At 37.4% G+C, this 16,368-nt stretch overlaps 1 protein-coding gene across 3 annotated transcripts; it reads left to right on the top strand.

The window, feature by feature from the left end:
• Positions 1–9,839: 9,839 nt before the first annotated feature.
• LOC104441623 (protein MAIN-LIKE 2) lies at positions 9,840–15,615 on the top strand. 3 transcript variants are annotated; one of them, XM_010054797.3, is made up of 8 exons: positions 9,840–10,014; positions 11,085–11,173; positions 11,973–12,100; positions 12,711–13,355; positions 13,533–13,700; positions 13,804–14,193; positions 14,270–14,977; positions 15,100–15,615. In XM_010054797.3, the coding sequence occupies exons 3-7, from the start codon at positions 11,984–11,986 to the stop codon at positions 14,954–14,956; spliced, it is 2,007 nt and encodes a 668-aa protein (XP_010053099.2). In that variant the 5' UTR covers positions 9,840–10,014; positions 11,085–11,173; positions 11,973–11,983; the 3' UTR covers positions 14,957–14,977; positions 15,100–15,615. The 3 variants fall into 3 exon arrangements, with proteins under 3 accessions (XP_010053099.2, XP_010053086.2, XP_010053094.2); XM_010054784.3 differs by lacking the exon at positions 11,085–11,173 and having other exon boundaries at positions 9,841–10,014; XM_010054792.3 differs by lacking the exon at positions 9,840–10,014 and having other exon boundaries at positions 10,021–11,173.
• The last annotated feature ends 753 nt before the right edge of the window (positions 15,616–16,368 follow it).

Below are 16,368 nucleotides of genomic sequence, written 5' to 3'. Positions count from 1 at the left end.
TGCATGCAGGTTGAAATGAAAAGGGTTTAATTGAAGGTACAAGCTCCAAACAAATCAAAAACAAGAGGCAGGAAAGAATTGCGATTGTACAATGGCAGATGTAGAGAATGCACTTGGGAAAACGAAGCAGGAAAGGAAGATGATGCAGATGGAGGAGGAAAACCGAGGCCAGAGAGCCTTTTACCTCAGAGAATCCAGCACGATCCCTAAAGTTTCAAGAACCGCAACCAAGATCAAAAGAAAATCTAAGAATGGCATTATTGTCGATGTGCTCGAAAGGGTAGTAAATCTCTAAAACTACTCATAAACACCACACTCACAGGCCAAGCGACAAGTGGAAATTGAATATTGAATATCTGTAATGAGATGCAAAAAATAGTAGTAGGATCATTATACATGGATAATGCTGATTCTTTCAAAGGATGCATGCAAAAAAAAAAAAAAAAAAAAAAAACTCAAGGAACGACCGGGCTTGGGCCGGCAAGGGCACCCTTTGTCGGATCGGGCAAGGGTTTGCCCTCTCCAGCTCGAGCAAGGGCAGCTCATGCCTAAGCTGGCAGCCTCCGCTGGCCATGGCTCGGCGTTGATCGACGGAGAGAAAAAGAAAAAGAAAAATCAAAGAAGGAAAAGAGAAGAAAAAAAAAAATAAAAGGAAAAACTCAATAAAAATTTGGAAAATATTTGAAGTTTTTCAAAATTGTTCACACTAGCGTTGGTTGTGCCACATCAGGCTAGCATCCATGTTAGTAAATTTTGGTTAAATTGCCGGATGAACTCAATTGACAAGTTTTAAAAATGTTTAAAGTAATAGGTTTAGGACTTTATGAATAATTCTCTCGACATATTTCAATGCATATAGTAATCCAAGATGTCAAATTGTTGTGAAATTGAACCAATACCATATTAAAAAAAGTAATCAAAGAAGACATCAATATTGATGCATAAATAATTCTCTAAAGTCAATAGATATTAAAAAAAGTAATCAAAGATATCAACTTCGTGTACCATCAGGAATTGGATCCACCTAGGCTGTGAAAATGTGGTTGAACGCCACCAGAATGTCGTACTATTCGTGCACTAATAATAGAACTAGTTAAGCTCAAACCAAAATCCTAAAATCATATTTAAACAGAAAATTCAACAAAACTTACACAAATCCATCGTCTAATGGTGTCTGTCGCATCTCAAGCAAGGGCGTCACAACCCTCACCCGCTGCCAACGAGGCCCTGACAATTCTCACCCGCCACATTAAAAAAAAAAAAAAAAAAAAAAAAAAATTCTAAAAAATATTAAATATTGTCCATATCAACACCGACCATGCTATATTGGATGTTAGTGTCCATGTCAGCGATTTTCAACCAAAATTTACTTAATGGAACCAATTGGGAAAATGTGAAAATGTTCAAAATTCAATTAGCAAAATAAAAAGTTTTAGGATTGAAATGGTAAAATTGCAATTGATTTAGGATTTTTGGACAATTTTCCCAAATTTGAACAAGAAAATTAATAATCTTTCACCACAACCATCCCTTTGGTCCAATTATAAAAATGTGTCAATAAATGCCAACTATTAACATGAAGTGCACGTTAAAGAAGCCATCGATATTGCATGAGGGAAACTCTGCAAAAATTGAATCTTGTTTTGTAAAGATTTGGTCTACAGCTTTCGGTTGGCAAAAAAATCGAGTAAATTAAACGACATGACAAGTTGTCATGAGCAATTAAATTTTGGTCGCTTGTTTGAAAGGAAAAATATAAAAGAAATAGTAACCTAATATCCAACCCAAAATTAATCCAATATGCAAACTTATATAGATAAAGAAAAAACTGTTGGCTTGATAAGATTGGAAAGTGTATCAAAATTTCAAAATGAAGCTTTGATGGTGCTGAGTTGTTCTTTTCTTCTTCTTTTTTAATCGCTACAAGATCAACAATTCCATGACCTTAGGCTTCTGTTGCGGACATAATAATTTCGTTGTTTCCTTTCTGCATTTGCCGATATTTGAAACTGATGTTTAAGCCCCGACACAATATCCCAAAACCCAAAGCTAGCTTTGGTAGCTTTGCTAGTTCTGCTAGCTCTGGTAGCATTTCTGACTATGGCAAAAGACAGTGGGCGTTTCATATTTTCCTGTGAGGGAGTTTGGATCGTATATTTTTCTTTTTTAATTATTAGCTGTAGTCTGATCTTATTTCATGACAGACAGGAATGAATTCATGAAAAGCAAGGAATGCATAACTCTCTTGAAAAAAAAGCGGAGAAAAAAGCTGCCAAACAAGAGTGGTCGACATCCTCCACAACCATGAATAACAATAAATGCAATTCGGCCCTATGTTTATGCAAGAGAAAGAGACCTATGATGAGAAAGTCGTGCTTAACCAAGGAAGCATTGAGCTGTAAGTCTGATTGTTCGAAGCCGGACACATCATTACCATCTTGAACTATTTCGGACTTTGATTTTTCATTCAAAACAAGACTGAGGTAGAAACTAAAGAAAAACCATTCCCCACACCCTATCAAGTGCTTGTTGCCACTTTTGGGATATTAACAATCATCTCTATCTTGTAAAGTTGGGGTCCCAACCCAACATCTAAAATATCATAGGTCACTTGATGAGAAAGGGAGAGTGATATCAGGTGGTCCTCATGATGACTCTCCATCGACAATACTATAAAAAGAGCTTCTTTAACAATTTTCACCTTTTGTTTTCCTTCCAATCTATGCTTCTAAATCAATAATTAGAATAAGCGTTTCCTGACATGCTCACAAAACAAATCAAAGAAAATAGAGAATTATTTAAGAAGCGATCTATTAGTCCACAAAACCAAACCCATGACAAGCATGAAATTATTTCGACAGCGTGAAACGAAGAAAGGGGCTCACAAGTTCAATGATGAGCCCAATGCTGGTGCCGGTGAAGTATGGACAAAGATGAGTTGGCATCGTAGATATACAACATCTCAATTTCTACGGTAGTGAGGCGTAAAAAAAATAAAAAAATAAAAAAATAAAAAAAGAGAGAATGGGAGAGAACAAATTATTTTGGCTTAGAAAGAAAGAAAGTGAGACCTGTAAAGAAAAAGAAGAAACAAAATAAGAAGAACAAACCAGTAGACCAAACAAAAAATCTAATGTTTTAAGAGGAATGGCCCAGCTGTCCGTGTTGGTACGGTGCGCGGTATTCCCTAGGTCATTAAAAAAAGAAGAAGAGTAGACCAAACAAAAATTTAATCTTTTAAGAGGAATAGTACGATAAAAGGTATTATGGTCAAAAGACAAAAAAAAAAAAAAAGAATCTCTTCAAAACACACACAAAAAGAATCTCTTAAGTTAAAATTGGAGTGGAAAAAGTATGACCCTTTCAAAATGAAGCTTTGAATATGGTGCCGGGTTGGCTCTTTTCTTTACAAGAAATAAAAACTATTCAAGAAAATATATATATACACACAACAATTATAATACATTATGAAGGAGTTTAAATATGAAAATACATTTTGACAAAAAATTGAATTGAATTTTATTTAATAAAGATTGGCTTGCGAGCTTTTCATTGGCAAAAAAATTGAGTAAGTTCGACAACGGACGAAAAGTTATGAACGGTCAAATTTTCAACACTTGTTTGAAAAAAAACTACAAAGAAATAGTAACCCAATATCCAATCCAAAAATAAATTTAAGATGCAAGAAAAGACAGTTGGCTTGACAAGATTGGAAGGTGTATCAAAATTTAAAAATGAAGCTTTGATGGTGCTGAGTTGTCTCTTTTCTTTACGAGAAATAAAAACTATTCAAAGAATAGGTATGTATACAACAATTACACTGCCTTCTGGCTCAATATCAGCTCTGATTTTGACTGCGGTCATGTTGGATTGACCCAAATTTTGAATTTCATATTAGTGACGGGGTAGGTCTTGTTCGTTCTGTGATTAGAAATATTGCATTTACTTTCATGTGTCAAGATTTTGAAGATAGAAAATTATTTAAATCATGTGAAAATATTGAGTTTTCAGAATGCTTGTTGAAATCGCTGCTCTTTCATTCATGAGTCCTTATTTTGAGGGTACAAATTTGTCCCTTCATTCACGAGCAAAATGGAGCTTTTGACGTTAAAAGGAAAATGGATTAGCCTCAGTACAGGCATTTAAATATGAAAATATATTACCTGTAAAAACAAATCCCTTAAAAATTGTGGAATTGGATTACCTAATAATATATAATATTGAGATTTCCATTATTCTAAATATCACCAAAATTTATTACTTTACAATATTCTGTGCCTTTATATTTCTGTTTATAATGCAACCTTTGAAGTTTAGAAAACGATAACGTTATAACATCATCTTTCTAACGCCTATATTATACTTGGTTTCATGTACTATTGGGAATTGGATCCACCTATGATGGTGAAAATGCGGTTTAATGCCACCAAAAGATGGTACTACTCGTGTGATACTAATAGAACTTGTTAAGCACAAATCAAAATATGCATACACAAAATTCAATGAAAACTCACTTGAATCTAATGGTGTCTGTCGCATCTTGAACAAATTTTAACTAATCCTTACTTGATTAAGCTTTTTGATCCTGGAAGAGCATTTGGATTGGGTAAGCCAAAGAAGTGTCATGACAAGAAAGCTTGAAAGAACTTTAAGAAAGACAAAGGATTAGGGAAATGCAATGAAAAAGAGAAATGACATGACAAGTGATGAGATGCACGACAAAAATGTGAAAATCAGACTCCTATTATTAGGAATTTGAATGGGAAAATTATTCAAAAAGTCCTAAATTTATTACATTTTTACCAATTCAGTTTTAAATTTTAATTTTATTAATTGAGTCATAAATTTTTTCATGTTTTGTCAATCAAGTGCATTCACCAATTTTAGCCAGAAATCGCTGATATGAACATCAATCATCAGCACAACCAGCACTAATGTAGATAATTTTTTTATAATTTTTGTTGGAGATGGAAGATATGGGATTCATGTCTCCAAGTCGTCGTCGTCGATGGTGGGGTGAGATTAGAAGCTCTACATGCGTTGAAGGGTAAATGAGTGATGGAATCGAGCAATGGACATGACAGTGCCGAATGGTCAGCCAACACTACACGGATTCCCAGAGCTGTAGTGTCATAAGCACGAGTTCAAGTTCATCAGCCTTTGTTGCAGTCGCTGGGATGAATTTCCCCTATCCTTCTTATTTCGATCAAACCATGAATTGAGAGAGGTGCACTCCATTCCAGCTACAACACCCTCAATCTCATGCTGGCGATTTAGAACGAAGGAGTAGAGGGGGCGCCAAGCTGAGCAAGAGGATCAAGTAAAAGTTTCGACAAAAATTAATTGAATGAAATCAATTGGTAAGACGTGAAATATTTAGTATTCTATTGGCACAATTAAAAGTTTTAGGACTAAATTAGCAAAATTACTATAGATTTAAGATTTTTTGGACAATTTTCCCAAATTTGAATAAGAAAATTGAAAATCTTTCACTAAACTCATCCCGGTCCAATTCTAGAAAGGTGCCAACAAATGTCAATTATTAACATGAAATCCACATGTCATCGACACTGCACAGAGACGCTTTGCAAAAATTAAATCTTATTTCATAAGGATTGGGTCGCGAGCTTTCCGTTGATAAAAAAATTGAGTAAATTAGATGACGGATGAAAAGTTATGATTAGTGATTATTTGAAAAGAAAAATATAAAAGAAATAGTAACCCAAAATCCCACCCAAAAATTAATTCAAGATGCAAACTTATATGGTAAAGAAAGAACTATTGGCCCGACAAGATTGGAAAGTGTATCAAAATTTCAAAATGAAAATTTGATGGTACAGAGTTGGCTCTTTCCTTTAAAATCCACATGTAAATGTTTTCCATGTCAAACCAAGAGCTGTAAGTCTAATTTTTCGAAGCTGGACATATCATTGCTATCCTGAACTATTTTGTTCTTTGATTTTTCATTCAAAATAAGCTTGAAGTAGAAACTAAACAACTAAATAAAAACCTGGCCCATATCTATCAAGGTGCTTGTTGCTCTTAGAAGCCACTTTTGGGATATTAACAGTCTATATCTTGGAAAGTTGGGAATCCAAAACAACATCTAACATATCATCAATATCAGGTGTCCTCCGCGGATGACCGATGGATGATGAGTCTCCATCGTTGGAATTCTATGAAAGAGTCTTGGGAACCAGGATGCATGCCACTTTCATACGATTGGGTAGAGTGGCACAAGTTCCCTGCCCGCTACCACCTGGACCTCCGGCGGCATTCAGTGGCCCTTGTTTGACCACTCGCTAGATTCGGTTGTGGGGGCCATGAGCTTCGAGGTCAAACCTAGCCGGTGAAAACGGAAATAGGCAAATCAAGCACGTCGAGAAAGCGATTCACATAGAGCTGAGGGGATCAGTTCACTCATGAACTTATATATGGACAAATTCAGGACACTGCTATGAACATGAAATCGTTAATGTGACTCCGAATTATGGGGAAAGAGCGAAGGAATAGATTAGGGATGCCTATAACCTCGTGTGTTTATTGTTGATTGAGTTTCTATAGTGTGTTCATTTTCCATGTTTTGCTCATTTAATATTTTGTATGGAGTACTCATGAGTTGGAATCCACGAATAGAAACATGCCCCCGGCCATGGACGGGTCTTGCTTGGTTCGGATCGGCATCTTTCTCCAGTCGGCACCGGCATGTCAACCTTATTGGACTCAAATATGCACTTTTCCATAGAATGTCCAAATTGATCACAATTTAAGCAGATCATAGTTAGAGAAAATCTCTCCCTAACATGCTCATGAAAAAAATCAAAGAAAATAAAGAATTATTGAAGCAGTGACGCGTTAGTCCACAAAACCACATACCCATGATAAGCATGAAATTATTTAGAAAGGGGTTCATTTGGAGAGTTCAATTTTGAGCCCAATGTCGATGCAGGGGAAATTTTGGATAATGACGAATTGACATCATAAATATTCAACTTTTCAATTTATACGACTATGGAGGTGTTAAGAAAAAATAATGGGAGAGAAAATGAATGATTTTGGCTTGGAAAGAAAGAATAAGAATGAAAGTGAGGCCTGTTAGGAGAAAAAGAAAAAGAAAAAAAAAGTAGACCAAAAAAAAAATTACTTTTGTAAAATTATAAGAGAAGCGGTAAGCCGTATGAGAGAAAATATAATCAAAACACTCCAAAAAAAAAAAAGAGTGTCTATAGTTAAAAGTGGAGTGAAAAAAATGCAGCTCTTTCCAAATGAAGCTTTGAAGATGGTGAACTATTCATAGAATAGGTATATATAAATATACTTATAATATCTTAGGAAGAAGTTTAATTATGAAAAATTATTTTGGCAAAAAAATTGAATCTTATTTCATAAAGATTAGGTTGCGAGCTTTATGTTGGCAAAAAAATCGAGTAAGTTAGACGACGGAGGAAACGTTATGAGTGATCAAATTTTGATCACTGTTTGGAAAGAAAAATACAAAAAGAAATAGTAACCAAATGGCCAACCAAAATAAATTTAAGATGCAAATTTATATGGGTAAAGAAAAAGCAGTTGTCTTATTGGAAAGTGCATTAAAATTTCAAAATGAAGCTTTAGTGCTAAGTTGGCTCTTTTCTTTTAAAAGAAATAATTTTTCAAAGAATAGGTATTTATACAACAAATATAATACCTTACGAAAGAATTTAAATATGAAAATACATTACTTGTGAAAATTGATTCCTTAGAGATTTCCAATATTCTAAATATCATCAAAATTTATTATTTTTTAATATTTTGTGCCTCTACGTATCTCTTTAGAATGCAAATTTGAAGTTTACAAAAGGTAATACTGTAACATAATCTTTCTAATGCTTGTATTACACTTGGTTTCAGGCATTCACACTTGTTTAACTTAGAATATGGGCAATTAAATTATTTTATCATTAACCCCCTAATTCCCTAGTAGCACACTAATTTGGCATTATTATGGTTAGAAAAAAAAATGTATCTTCAACATATTTGCAAAAAGAAAAAATAAGAGGCAAGTTTTGGGAAAGAGAGCAATAGTATTAATAAGTGGAGAGTAGGAGGAGTATTGCTGTCCCTTTCGGACATGAGAGGGCTATGATTCTTATAGAGAAAAAGAGTTTAACATCATTTATGTCTTAATTAGTTGATAAGACCTTTTTATACATAGTTCACTTTTACTATTATAAATGAATGATAGATAAAAGTCTTGGATGATAAAACAACTATATCATCTAAGACTATATGTGCAATTTTCGTTCATTTTTTGAATTATCAACGCAATAAGAAACAAAAAGTTCAAGGATGAAAAAAAATCAATAAGCTAAGGCTACGTTTGATTGTTCGGGTAATAATCAAGATATGATAGGATAAAGTAGGATATTAAATCCTTTGGATAATAAAGGCGGACATATCTAATCCTATCAAGTGTTTAGCGCACTTCAAGATAAGATTAAAAAATAAATATGATATTCATTTAAATTATAAAATTAAAAATAGAAAATTCAATTAATTAAAGGCCATGGAAAAAACCATAGATCTAGGAATTTTGGCCACCTCTGCAGTGGCCACCTTTGAAAACGGCAAGTGATATCTTCTCTTTTGTTAAGTTCTTTTCTTTCCTTAAAAGTTTTTCTTTTTTTTTATCCAATCCGGGCTTATCCCACCCTCTGCCTCGGATTTTTTATCTGGCATTTTATCCGGATATATCCAGGTTTGTCCGATCCGATTAACATTCCCAAACATTGGATAGGATAATAAATTATCCTATCCAGACTCAAATCCGGACTATCAAACACAGCCTAATAGTTATCGATCGATTGTGATCTATATGACAAAAGTATGCCATGCGACAGTCACAAACACCAATTGGAAATATCCCATGGGAAGCACTCGAGCGAACAATCAATCGGTTTCGACTATATATACACACATACATAAATACACATATGCCCCCACAGCATTTTTCTTCTGTTGGGAAATTCTTTACTAGTTTTCATGGGCCTAAGGAAAAAAATAATGGGCTAGCAAGTAGCAAATGGTGTAGAAGCCCACTTAGGCATTGAACTCTGTAAGAGTCCCTCGATTAAAAACTCTAGTAGAGCCGAATTACAGTTCTCGGTCATTCTCACTCCCTTTCTCCTCCATTTTTTTTTTTAGGTGACCAAGGATCCACTTTCTCTTGTCGGCTTATGCCGATTCGGTATTCGCGACTATACCCCGGGGGAGACTAGCACAGCAACCCACCGCCATGGACCTCCATTTAAATTACGGAGCCGATTAGGGAATTCAAACCCAAAACCTCTGAGGAGGAAACGCAAGTCCTCAACCATCTCAGCCATGCGTGGCTGGGTTCTATCTCCCTTTCTCCTCCATTTCCCACTCCTCAAGATGCAAGAATAAGCACGAGATGGAGCAATGCAAAATAATAAGGGCAGTGTCTCGGCGATCTCATGCATTGGCAAGCCAGCATCACGATTCGCTACGAACTAAAGCGATACATATCATTTACTTACTTATGATCGGCAGATGAAATTCGTCTCTCGGTCCGATGAATCATCAAATTCCAAAGAGTATCGTCAAGAAACTGAAAAAGAATTTGCAAAATTCAGTGCGATCGCCTTTTACCCGACTCTTTACTCGACCCGACGCGACCGTGGAATCCATTTTGTGGGTCGGGCCGCACAGGATCTCGACTTCCGTGGGCCGCGCAGGGGATGGAATCAGGCACGGCCCACTCGTTTCGCTCCACGTGTAACCCTGAGCGCCGGCGGCACCCGGTTGGAGTCCTCCATCGTCGTTTTGAGGGGAGGCCGCGGGGGGAGGGACTAGGGAGCTTGGCGTTCTCTCTCTCTTCTCTCTCTCTCTCTCTCTTCCTCTGTCCTCTGCTGCTCGTTCATGGTTACGCGAGCGACTCCTGGCGCACTTCTCCGTCGTCGTTTTTGTTGCCTTAAAGAAAAGAGAGACCTCCTTACAATCATTCGATTCCGGGTACTCCTCCATTCCTTCCCCGCTTTTACTTTATTTACTCCTCCGTCGCCGGCGTCGTTTTTGCGTTTCGGGATTGGAAAATCTCTCCTGCTCTCGCTCGCTCCCTGGCTCGCTTCCCTTTCTCGTGCTGCCTGCCTGCCTGCCTCCCTGTCTCGGGTCGGTTAGGGTTTCCTGCAGATTTTGGGGGCGAATCGATGGACTTCCGAATCGAAAATGCGAAGCGTTTTGAGCACACTTTGAGCCGGCTTTAGAGGAGCCCCTTCCCGGAAAAGCTTGGTGCTTTCGAGGGCTCGTGGACCCTCGAGACATTGCAATCGGCTGAAATGGACTCTTTGATTGGGGGGGAATTATTGTTATTGGGATCAGGATGATTCGCGATGATGAATGGAGCTTGGGATTTCGATTTCAAAAAATATGTAAAAAAAAAAAAAAAAATTGGTTTTTTAAGTGAATGGGAGCCCGGCGTAACGGGACTATTGCTTGTTTTCGGAGCCTCCGTGTGCAATGATTGATTTTCATACGTCCAAGTCGTTACCTCTTTCTGGGATTGGAGAAAAGTCCAGGCCTTTTTCCCTCCTTCTTCCCCTGTTCAGTTTTATCTGCTAGGCTTTTGGAGCTCTAATAAAGATGGCATTTCGAAAATAAAAGTCCCGTTCCGCTGGAAATTCTGGATGTGCTTCCAGTCTCGACTGCGCTTCCCGTGCGCGTAAAATTGCATCTTTCATTTTCAAGACTAATTATTCGTGAGGGGTTTGTGTAGATGTTTGCGAGTCTGTGGCACTAAAATGCTCATGATAAGTAAAAGAGCATATAAAACAGAAAAAGGAAAGAAAAGGAGAGAGGAAGCAATTGGAAGAGTCCATTTTGCCCCCACTAAAGGGTAGAAGTTAATTATCTGATACAGGCATGAATTTAACCGAATTTTGAAGTTTCCCACACTAATTTAGTGCAAGTGAAGTTCAATTTCAAGCTGCTTTTGATGAAGTGGCACTTGTTAAATCTCTGGCTTTGAGATCTTGCCATAGTGAACTAGAACAGCGTTGATTGAAAGTTTTTTATTGATGCTTCAGTGATTGAGATAGAGAGGCACATCTTCTTCGGGTATGCATTTCCTTGAGTAACTTTTGTTTGCATCAAGTGCACAGAAGATCCAATTTCAGTAAGTATCAAGTGCTCTGAAGATATTCATCTATTGAGGTTCTTAATTATAGTGATTCCAATAGAATCAACTGATCAATGGTTATTTGCTCAGATGCCTCTAAGTAACTCAGTATTTTTGCTCTGTACATTAGGGTTGTCTGATGTCAAAACATAATTTGCTAATGATACCTGTCAGTTGTCCTGTGGCATTTTGTTTAGTCCTCCCTCCAAACTGCTTTGGAATTTTGACATGGCAATGGTATTTGTGCTATCAACTACGGCAACTTCTAATTAAGCCCTTCTCCTGAGGAGATTTGTGGACGGAATTTTTGGTTTTCTGACAGAAATACAGAGTCTGTGGACTCAAACTTATGCAGAATTTATCTTTGCCCCCCCTAATGCCCTTACATCATGCAAAATTTTCAAATCAAGTCTGTTTTTTACATGGATAAATTGGACCTTAGAATTTTTCCGTTCAATGATATTCTGTGACCCTGCAATGTGCGGACTTTGAGGAATTTCAGATATCCTGGATGAAGTAGAGTGCATGGAAAGGCTTTGCTGAGGGAGAGAGGAATTGAGCTGCTTGTTTATATGCACCATGTCTATTTTGCTCACTGGATTAGGATTGAGCTCCATTTTTCTAATTTCATCTTTATAGCTTTTCCACTCGAGGGAGAGAGGAACTTATGTGCACTTAGACTTTTAACTGTGAGTTATATCCATGCATGCTCCTGAGGGTTGCAAAATCCTAGGATGGTTGACTTTAACTTAAAAGTCATACTAATATGCTTTGTGTGCTTTGTCTGGTTGGACAGGAAGTTAATTGATGGAGTCAATGGAAGCGGCGGTGGTGGAACCCAGTGCAATCAACCCTGGTCCGATTGATGGATCTGTACTTTATGATCAAGATAAGCATGTCTCATCAGCAGTTTGGGATGGACAGGTGTTGTTTATAATATGGACTTCACTGTCTCATGATTTCAAGTTTCCTAATGTTTTTCCAGTTATAATAAGTTCTTTTAAAAGCTCATGTTCACTAGATTGTGCTAATGCTACATTGTCAGATGATGTTCGAAAAAGTGAAAGTAATTTTTGGAGGAATTTCTTGTAAGCAAAAGATTATGATCCAGTTTCTCAGTAGCTCTCTTCAACCAAAAAACTGTATTCTGTGAAGCGAGTGTAGTGCATGGGGAGACGCACGGCTAGTCGTGTTTCTCATGCATCTTTGTTTTCAGTCAGCTCCTTCTAGCATGTATCAAGGAAGCTAACTAGAGGGCTCTGTTCTAGATGTTATAATTCTCACTTATAACGACTTTGAAGAACTTTAACTTGAATCTGATGCAATTTTCATAGACTTGTAGTAACTCAACAGACAATTGGATGTGGCACTTAGAAATCATAAAATTCGGTCTTTGTCTTAGCAAATTAATTTTAAGGATAGTTGCTGGCAACCTGAGAAATTCCTTGCACAAAGAAGCTATGGCTCCACTGTATGAATTATATATATATATCTGTTTCATATGGGTTTACAGTACAATTGCATTGCTATTTAGGAGCGTGGTGCACTAAGATGTCATGAGCACACATCAAAGCTGGATCAATGGAGACTCACTGTTAAACAGACAGAGTTAGTTGAGAAGGCTGGATTTGGGTACTTGAGGTTAATTCCTGCTATCAGTCTGGACAATCCGCTTATCTCTGCTTTAGTTGAGAGATGGAGGAGAGAGACAAATACGTTCCACATGAATGTTGGAGAGATGACAGTAACTCTCGAAGATGTTGCTCTCTTGCTTGGACTTGCGATTGATGGAGACCCTGTCATTGGAATCACACATACATCTTGCAATGCCGTCTGTGAAAATTTCCTTGGGAGAGCCCCGGAAGCTGGTTATGCTAGTGGTGGCATGGTCAAGTTAAGTTGGTTAAAAGAGTTTTTCTCTGATTGTCCTGAAGATGCTCCTTTTGAAGACATTGAACGCCATACACGTGCATACCTGTTATATCTGGTAGGAAGCACCATATTTTCTACAACTACAGGGAACAAAGTCCCCGTAATGTACCTGCCATTATTCGGAGATTTTGCCCAATGTGGAAAATATGCTTGGGGTGCAGCAGCACTGGCTTTCTTGTACAGAGCACTGGGGAATGCTTCTCTTGCTTCTCAGAGTACTATCAGTGGATGCTTGACCCTTCTCCAGGTTATTGTAATTTTCTCATTTATTTCACCACACATTGCAGTATTATGGCAGGTTCAAGTGCTGGTGAAGCTGAAGATTAGTTTCATATCATTGATAAATTCTTTGCTTCATCATAGATGCATATTCTCCTAGGACGTCATATGTGGTCATTTGACCTTTCTTAGTTTCACTTTGCAGTGTTGGAGTTATTACCACTTAAATATTGGGCGACCAAAGCTTAAGCATGATCCAGCCCATGATTGCTTTCCTTACGTACTTCGGTGGAAAGGCAAACAAATTGGTCCAACGGCCAACCGTGATGTCATTTTCTATCGAAAGGCATTGGATGCCTTGAAACCATGTGATGTAAGTACCACTTTTGATTCTTCCTCCTCGAACTTGTACCATATGATTTTATCATTGATGTATTTTGTGGAGTGAAAGAGAATTCCAATTACATTGGTTCTAGGTGGAGTGGCGCCCTTATATACATATGGACAGTAGAGTGATACCTGAAGATATTAAAAGCAGTCTTAGCCTGGGAAGATCGAAGACAATGTTGATATGTTTTGATAAGGCTGAAAGACACCTTCCAGATCGTTGCTTAAGGCAATGTGGAAAGCCTCAGCATATTCCCGAGGAAGTGCCGCAGTGGCAAAGGAAAAATCGTGGAGTTGATGGAGGTGTAGATTTGTCAGGGAAGATGGAATTCGAGCTTAATGAGTGGGTGAATCGCAGACATAATATTGCGGAAGGTGATGGTAGCATAGATGAGAGTGAATACATGGAGTGGTACCTAAAGATTACTCGTCGATTTGTGGGCAGGCCCATCTCACTTTCATCGGAGTTCCAAAGAACGGTAAGACTATCAATAACAGTAAGTCAATTCTCATTGAACAGAATTTTAACTTTCTTGATTTGCTGTATATCTGCAGAATTCTGGTTTAAGGGACATAGCCCACATTGCTGACACATTCCCGATAGATGGTCTAGATCCCCAGCAGGTAGAATCAATTGCAAGGATCAGGTATATTGCCCATGAATGTCTGAGGGGCCAGGTTGAAACCCCAGTCATTGCATCGGGTATCGCAATAACAGAACTTGGTAAGAGGGCACGAGGTAAGGAAAAGGTTAGGAGGAAGAGCTTTGTGAAACGAAAGCACAAGGATGAACCAATGGACTGTGATGGAACCAGTGAAGATGATCGGTCACAGTTTCATGGTGCCATTGTAAAAGTCGATGAATTGCCATTAGAGCCTACCGAAATTGACAACACTTCGCAGCTATGTAATCTGGGCACAGAGGACCATTCACAGATTTGTCTTGTCTCTGTTGATGGAGATCATGTGCAGCTCTGCACCGTTACAGATGGAGAAGCCAATCATCAACATCCATTTCAAACTGTTGGTGAACTCACTGATGTGGAGCCATTCCATCATGGAGTTGAGGATGGTGGATCACAGCTTGATGCCTTATCTATGGAAGTTGAGGAATCACAATTTTGCAGTGGAAATAAGGAGGTCCTTGATCCACATTGCCAGAATGCAGTGGATAGGGCTGATGACTCACATTTGGCACATGTTACTGGTGATATTGAATCACAAACTGCGGTGGAGGTGTGAAAAGCATCTTCTGTAATTGCAGTAAGTTATTGGTGCTTCACTTCGTCATCCATCATGACATATAAATAGTTCTCTTCATTACTCGTATATGCTTTGCTCCGTCTCGGTACATGACTTAACCCCTCCCATTTCATTTTCAACAGGAGGCATCACAAGACTTGAGTTGGGCTTCTCATGTACTTTCTTAACCACATTAAAGTGAGGTGATTTCAGCTGTGAACGTTCTGACACCTGCAATAATTTGGTTTGGCCGACCTATATATGTTCTGTGCAATACCCGAGGTTGAGGTCCTTCAACAGTCTTTGCTGATAAATAAATATCAGCATCAGCTTAATTTGAATGCCGGGAAAAAGCTCGAGTTTCAGTCTTGAGAGGGTAGTTATGCTTTCATTTTTTTTTCCGTTCTTTCATAAGCTGCTAAGATTGATTTACTAAATGTTAGACAAGCTTTTTGTAGGAGCTTTAGCAGCATGCATCTGCTTGTTTTTATTTTTAACGCATGCAGAAAGGTTCTGTACAGAACTCTTCTCTTGGCTAGTTGTGGTAGTGTGATATATTTGTAACATAGGCATGACCAAGGCAATCTTCCCTATTCATATTCTGATAAATAGATTCTAAACTAGTGACGAAGAATATATTTTGTTGTCATTTCAGTTTCTTGGTTTGGTTAAGCAAAGGATTGCTATTCATACTCCAGTTCAATTGTTTTGGCTTTCAGGTGGATAAATCTTCTTCTCTAGTTTTCCTCCTTTTGGAGAGTAGGTCTTTTATTTTTTTGAATTTTTACACTTGACAGCTAAATCAATAACTCTAAACTGCTGATTTTATATTTTTCTAAGAGAGACATTGCTCACAATGGCCTGTCATTTTGGGCTCCGTTTGGTAACTTTCTCATTTCTTCCAATTTCTATTATGTTGTTTCTTGGAAAAAAAAAAACAAAGAATAGAAATTGATTTGGTAACATAAACTAATTTTTCTATTTCCCGAAATGGAAATGTGATTAGAGAATAGATTTGGAACATAAATAAAAAATTAAAAAGAAAGTAACTTCTTGTTATTGGAAATGATTCTAAAAATAAGTTATTTTCTTTTCATTTTTTCTTCTTTTCTTCTTCTTCCTTGTCGCTCGCTATCCACTAGCTAGCTACCACTACTAGCTGCCGCTGCTGCCGTTGGTCATCAATTTGTTGCCATAGCGGCAGTTGTTCGCCCGAGGAGCAAGAAGGAGAGAGGGAAAAAAAGAATAAAAAAAAATTTATTAGAAAATTAAAATAAATTTTACGTTATAAAAAAATTTATGAATCGTCCAAGCGCATTCTTATTTTTTTTTTATTTTGAAAATAAAAATTTTGTATAGTTATCAAATATATTTTTTTATTCAAAATTATTTTAGAGAATAAAAATAGAAAA

The sequence above is a fragment of the Eucalyptus grandis genome, chromosome 1, assembly GCF_016545825.1.
Source record: "Eucalyptus grandis isolate ANBG69807.140 chromosome 1, ASM1654582v1, whole genome shotgun sequence".
NCBI lineage: Eukaryota > Viridiplantae > Streptophyta > Magnoliopsida > Myrtales > Myrtaceae > Eucalyptus > Eucalyptus grandis.
The sequence above is the reverse complement of the archived record's forward strand: the minus strand, read 5'-3'. Positions and strand labels throughout refer to the sequence as shown.

Excerpts from the sequence above, each read along its gene's own strand:
- LOC104441623 (XM_010054797.3), top strand. The coding sequence starts at position 11,984 with ATGGAGTCAATGGAAGCGGCGGTGGTGGAACCCAGTGCAATCAACCCT. Across the intron at positions 13,356-13,532 it reads GATGCTTGACCCTTCTCCAG|TGTTGGAGTTATTACCACTT; the intron begins GTTATTGTAATT and ends TTCACTTTGCAG. Across the intron at positions 14,194-14,269 it reads CATCGGAGTTCCAAAGAACG|AATTCTGGTTTAAGGGACAT; the intron begins GTAAGACTATCA and ends GTATATCTGCAG.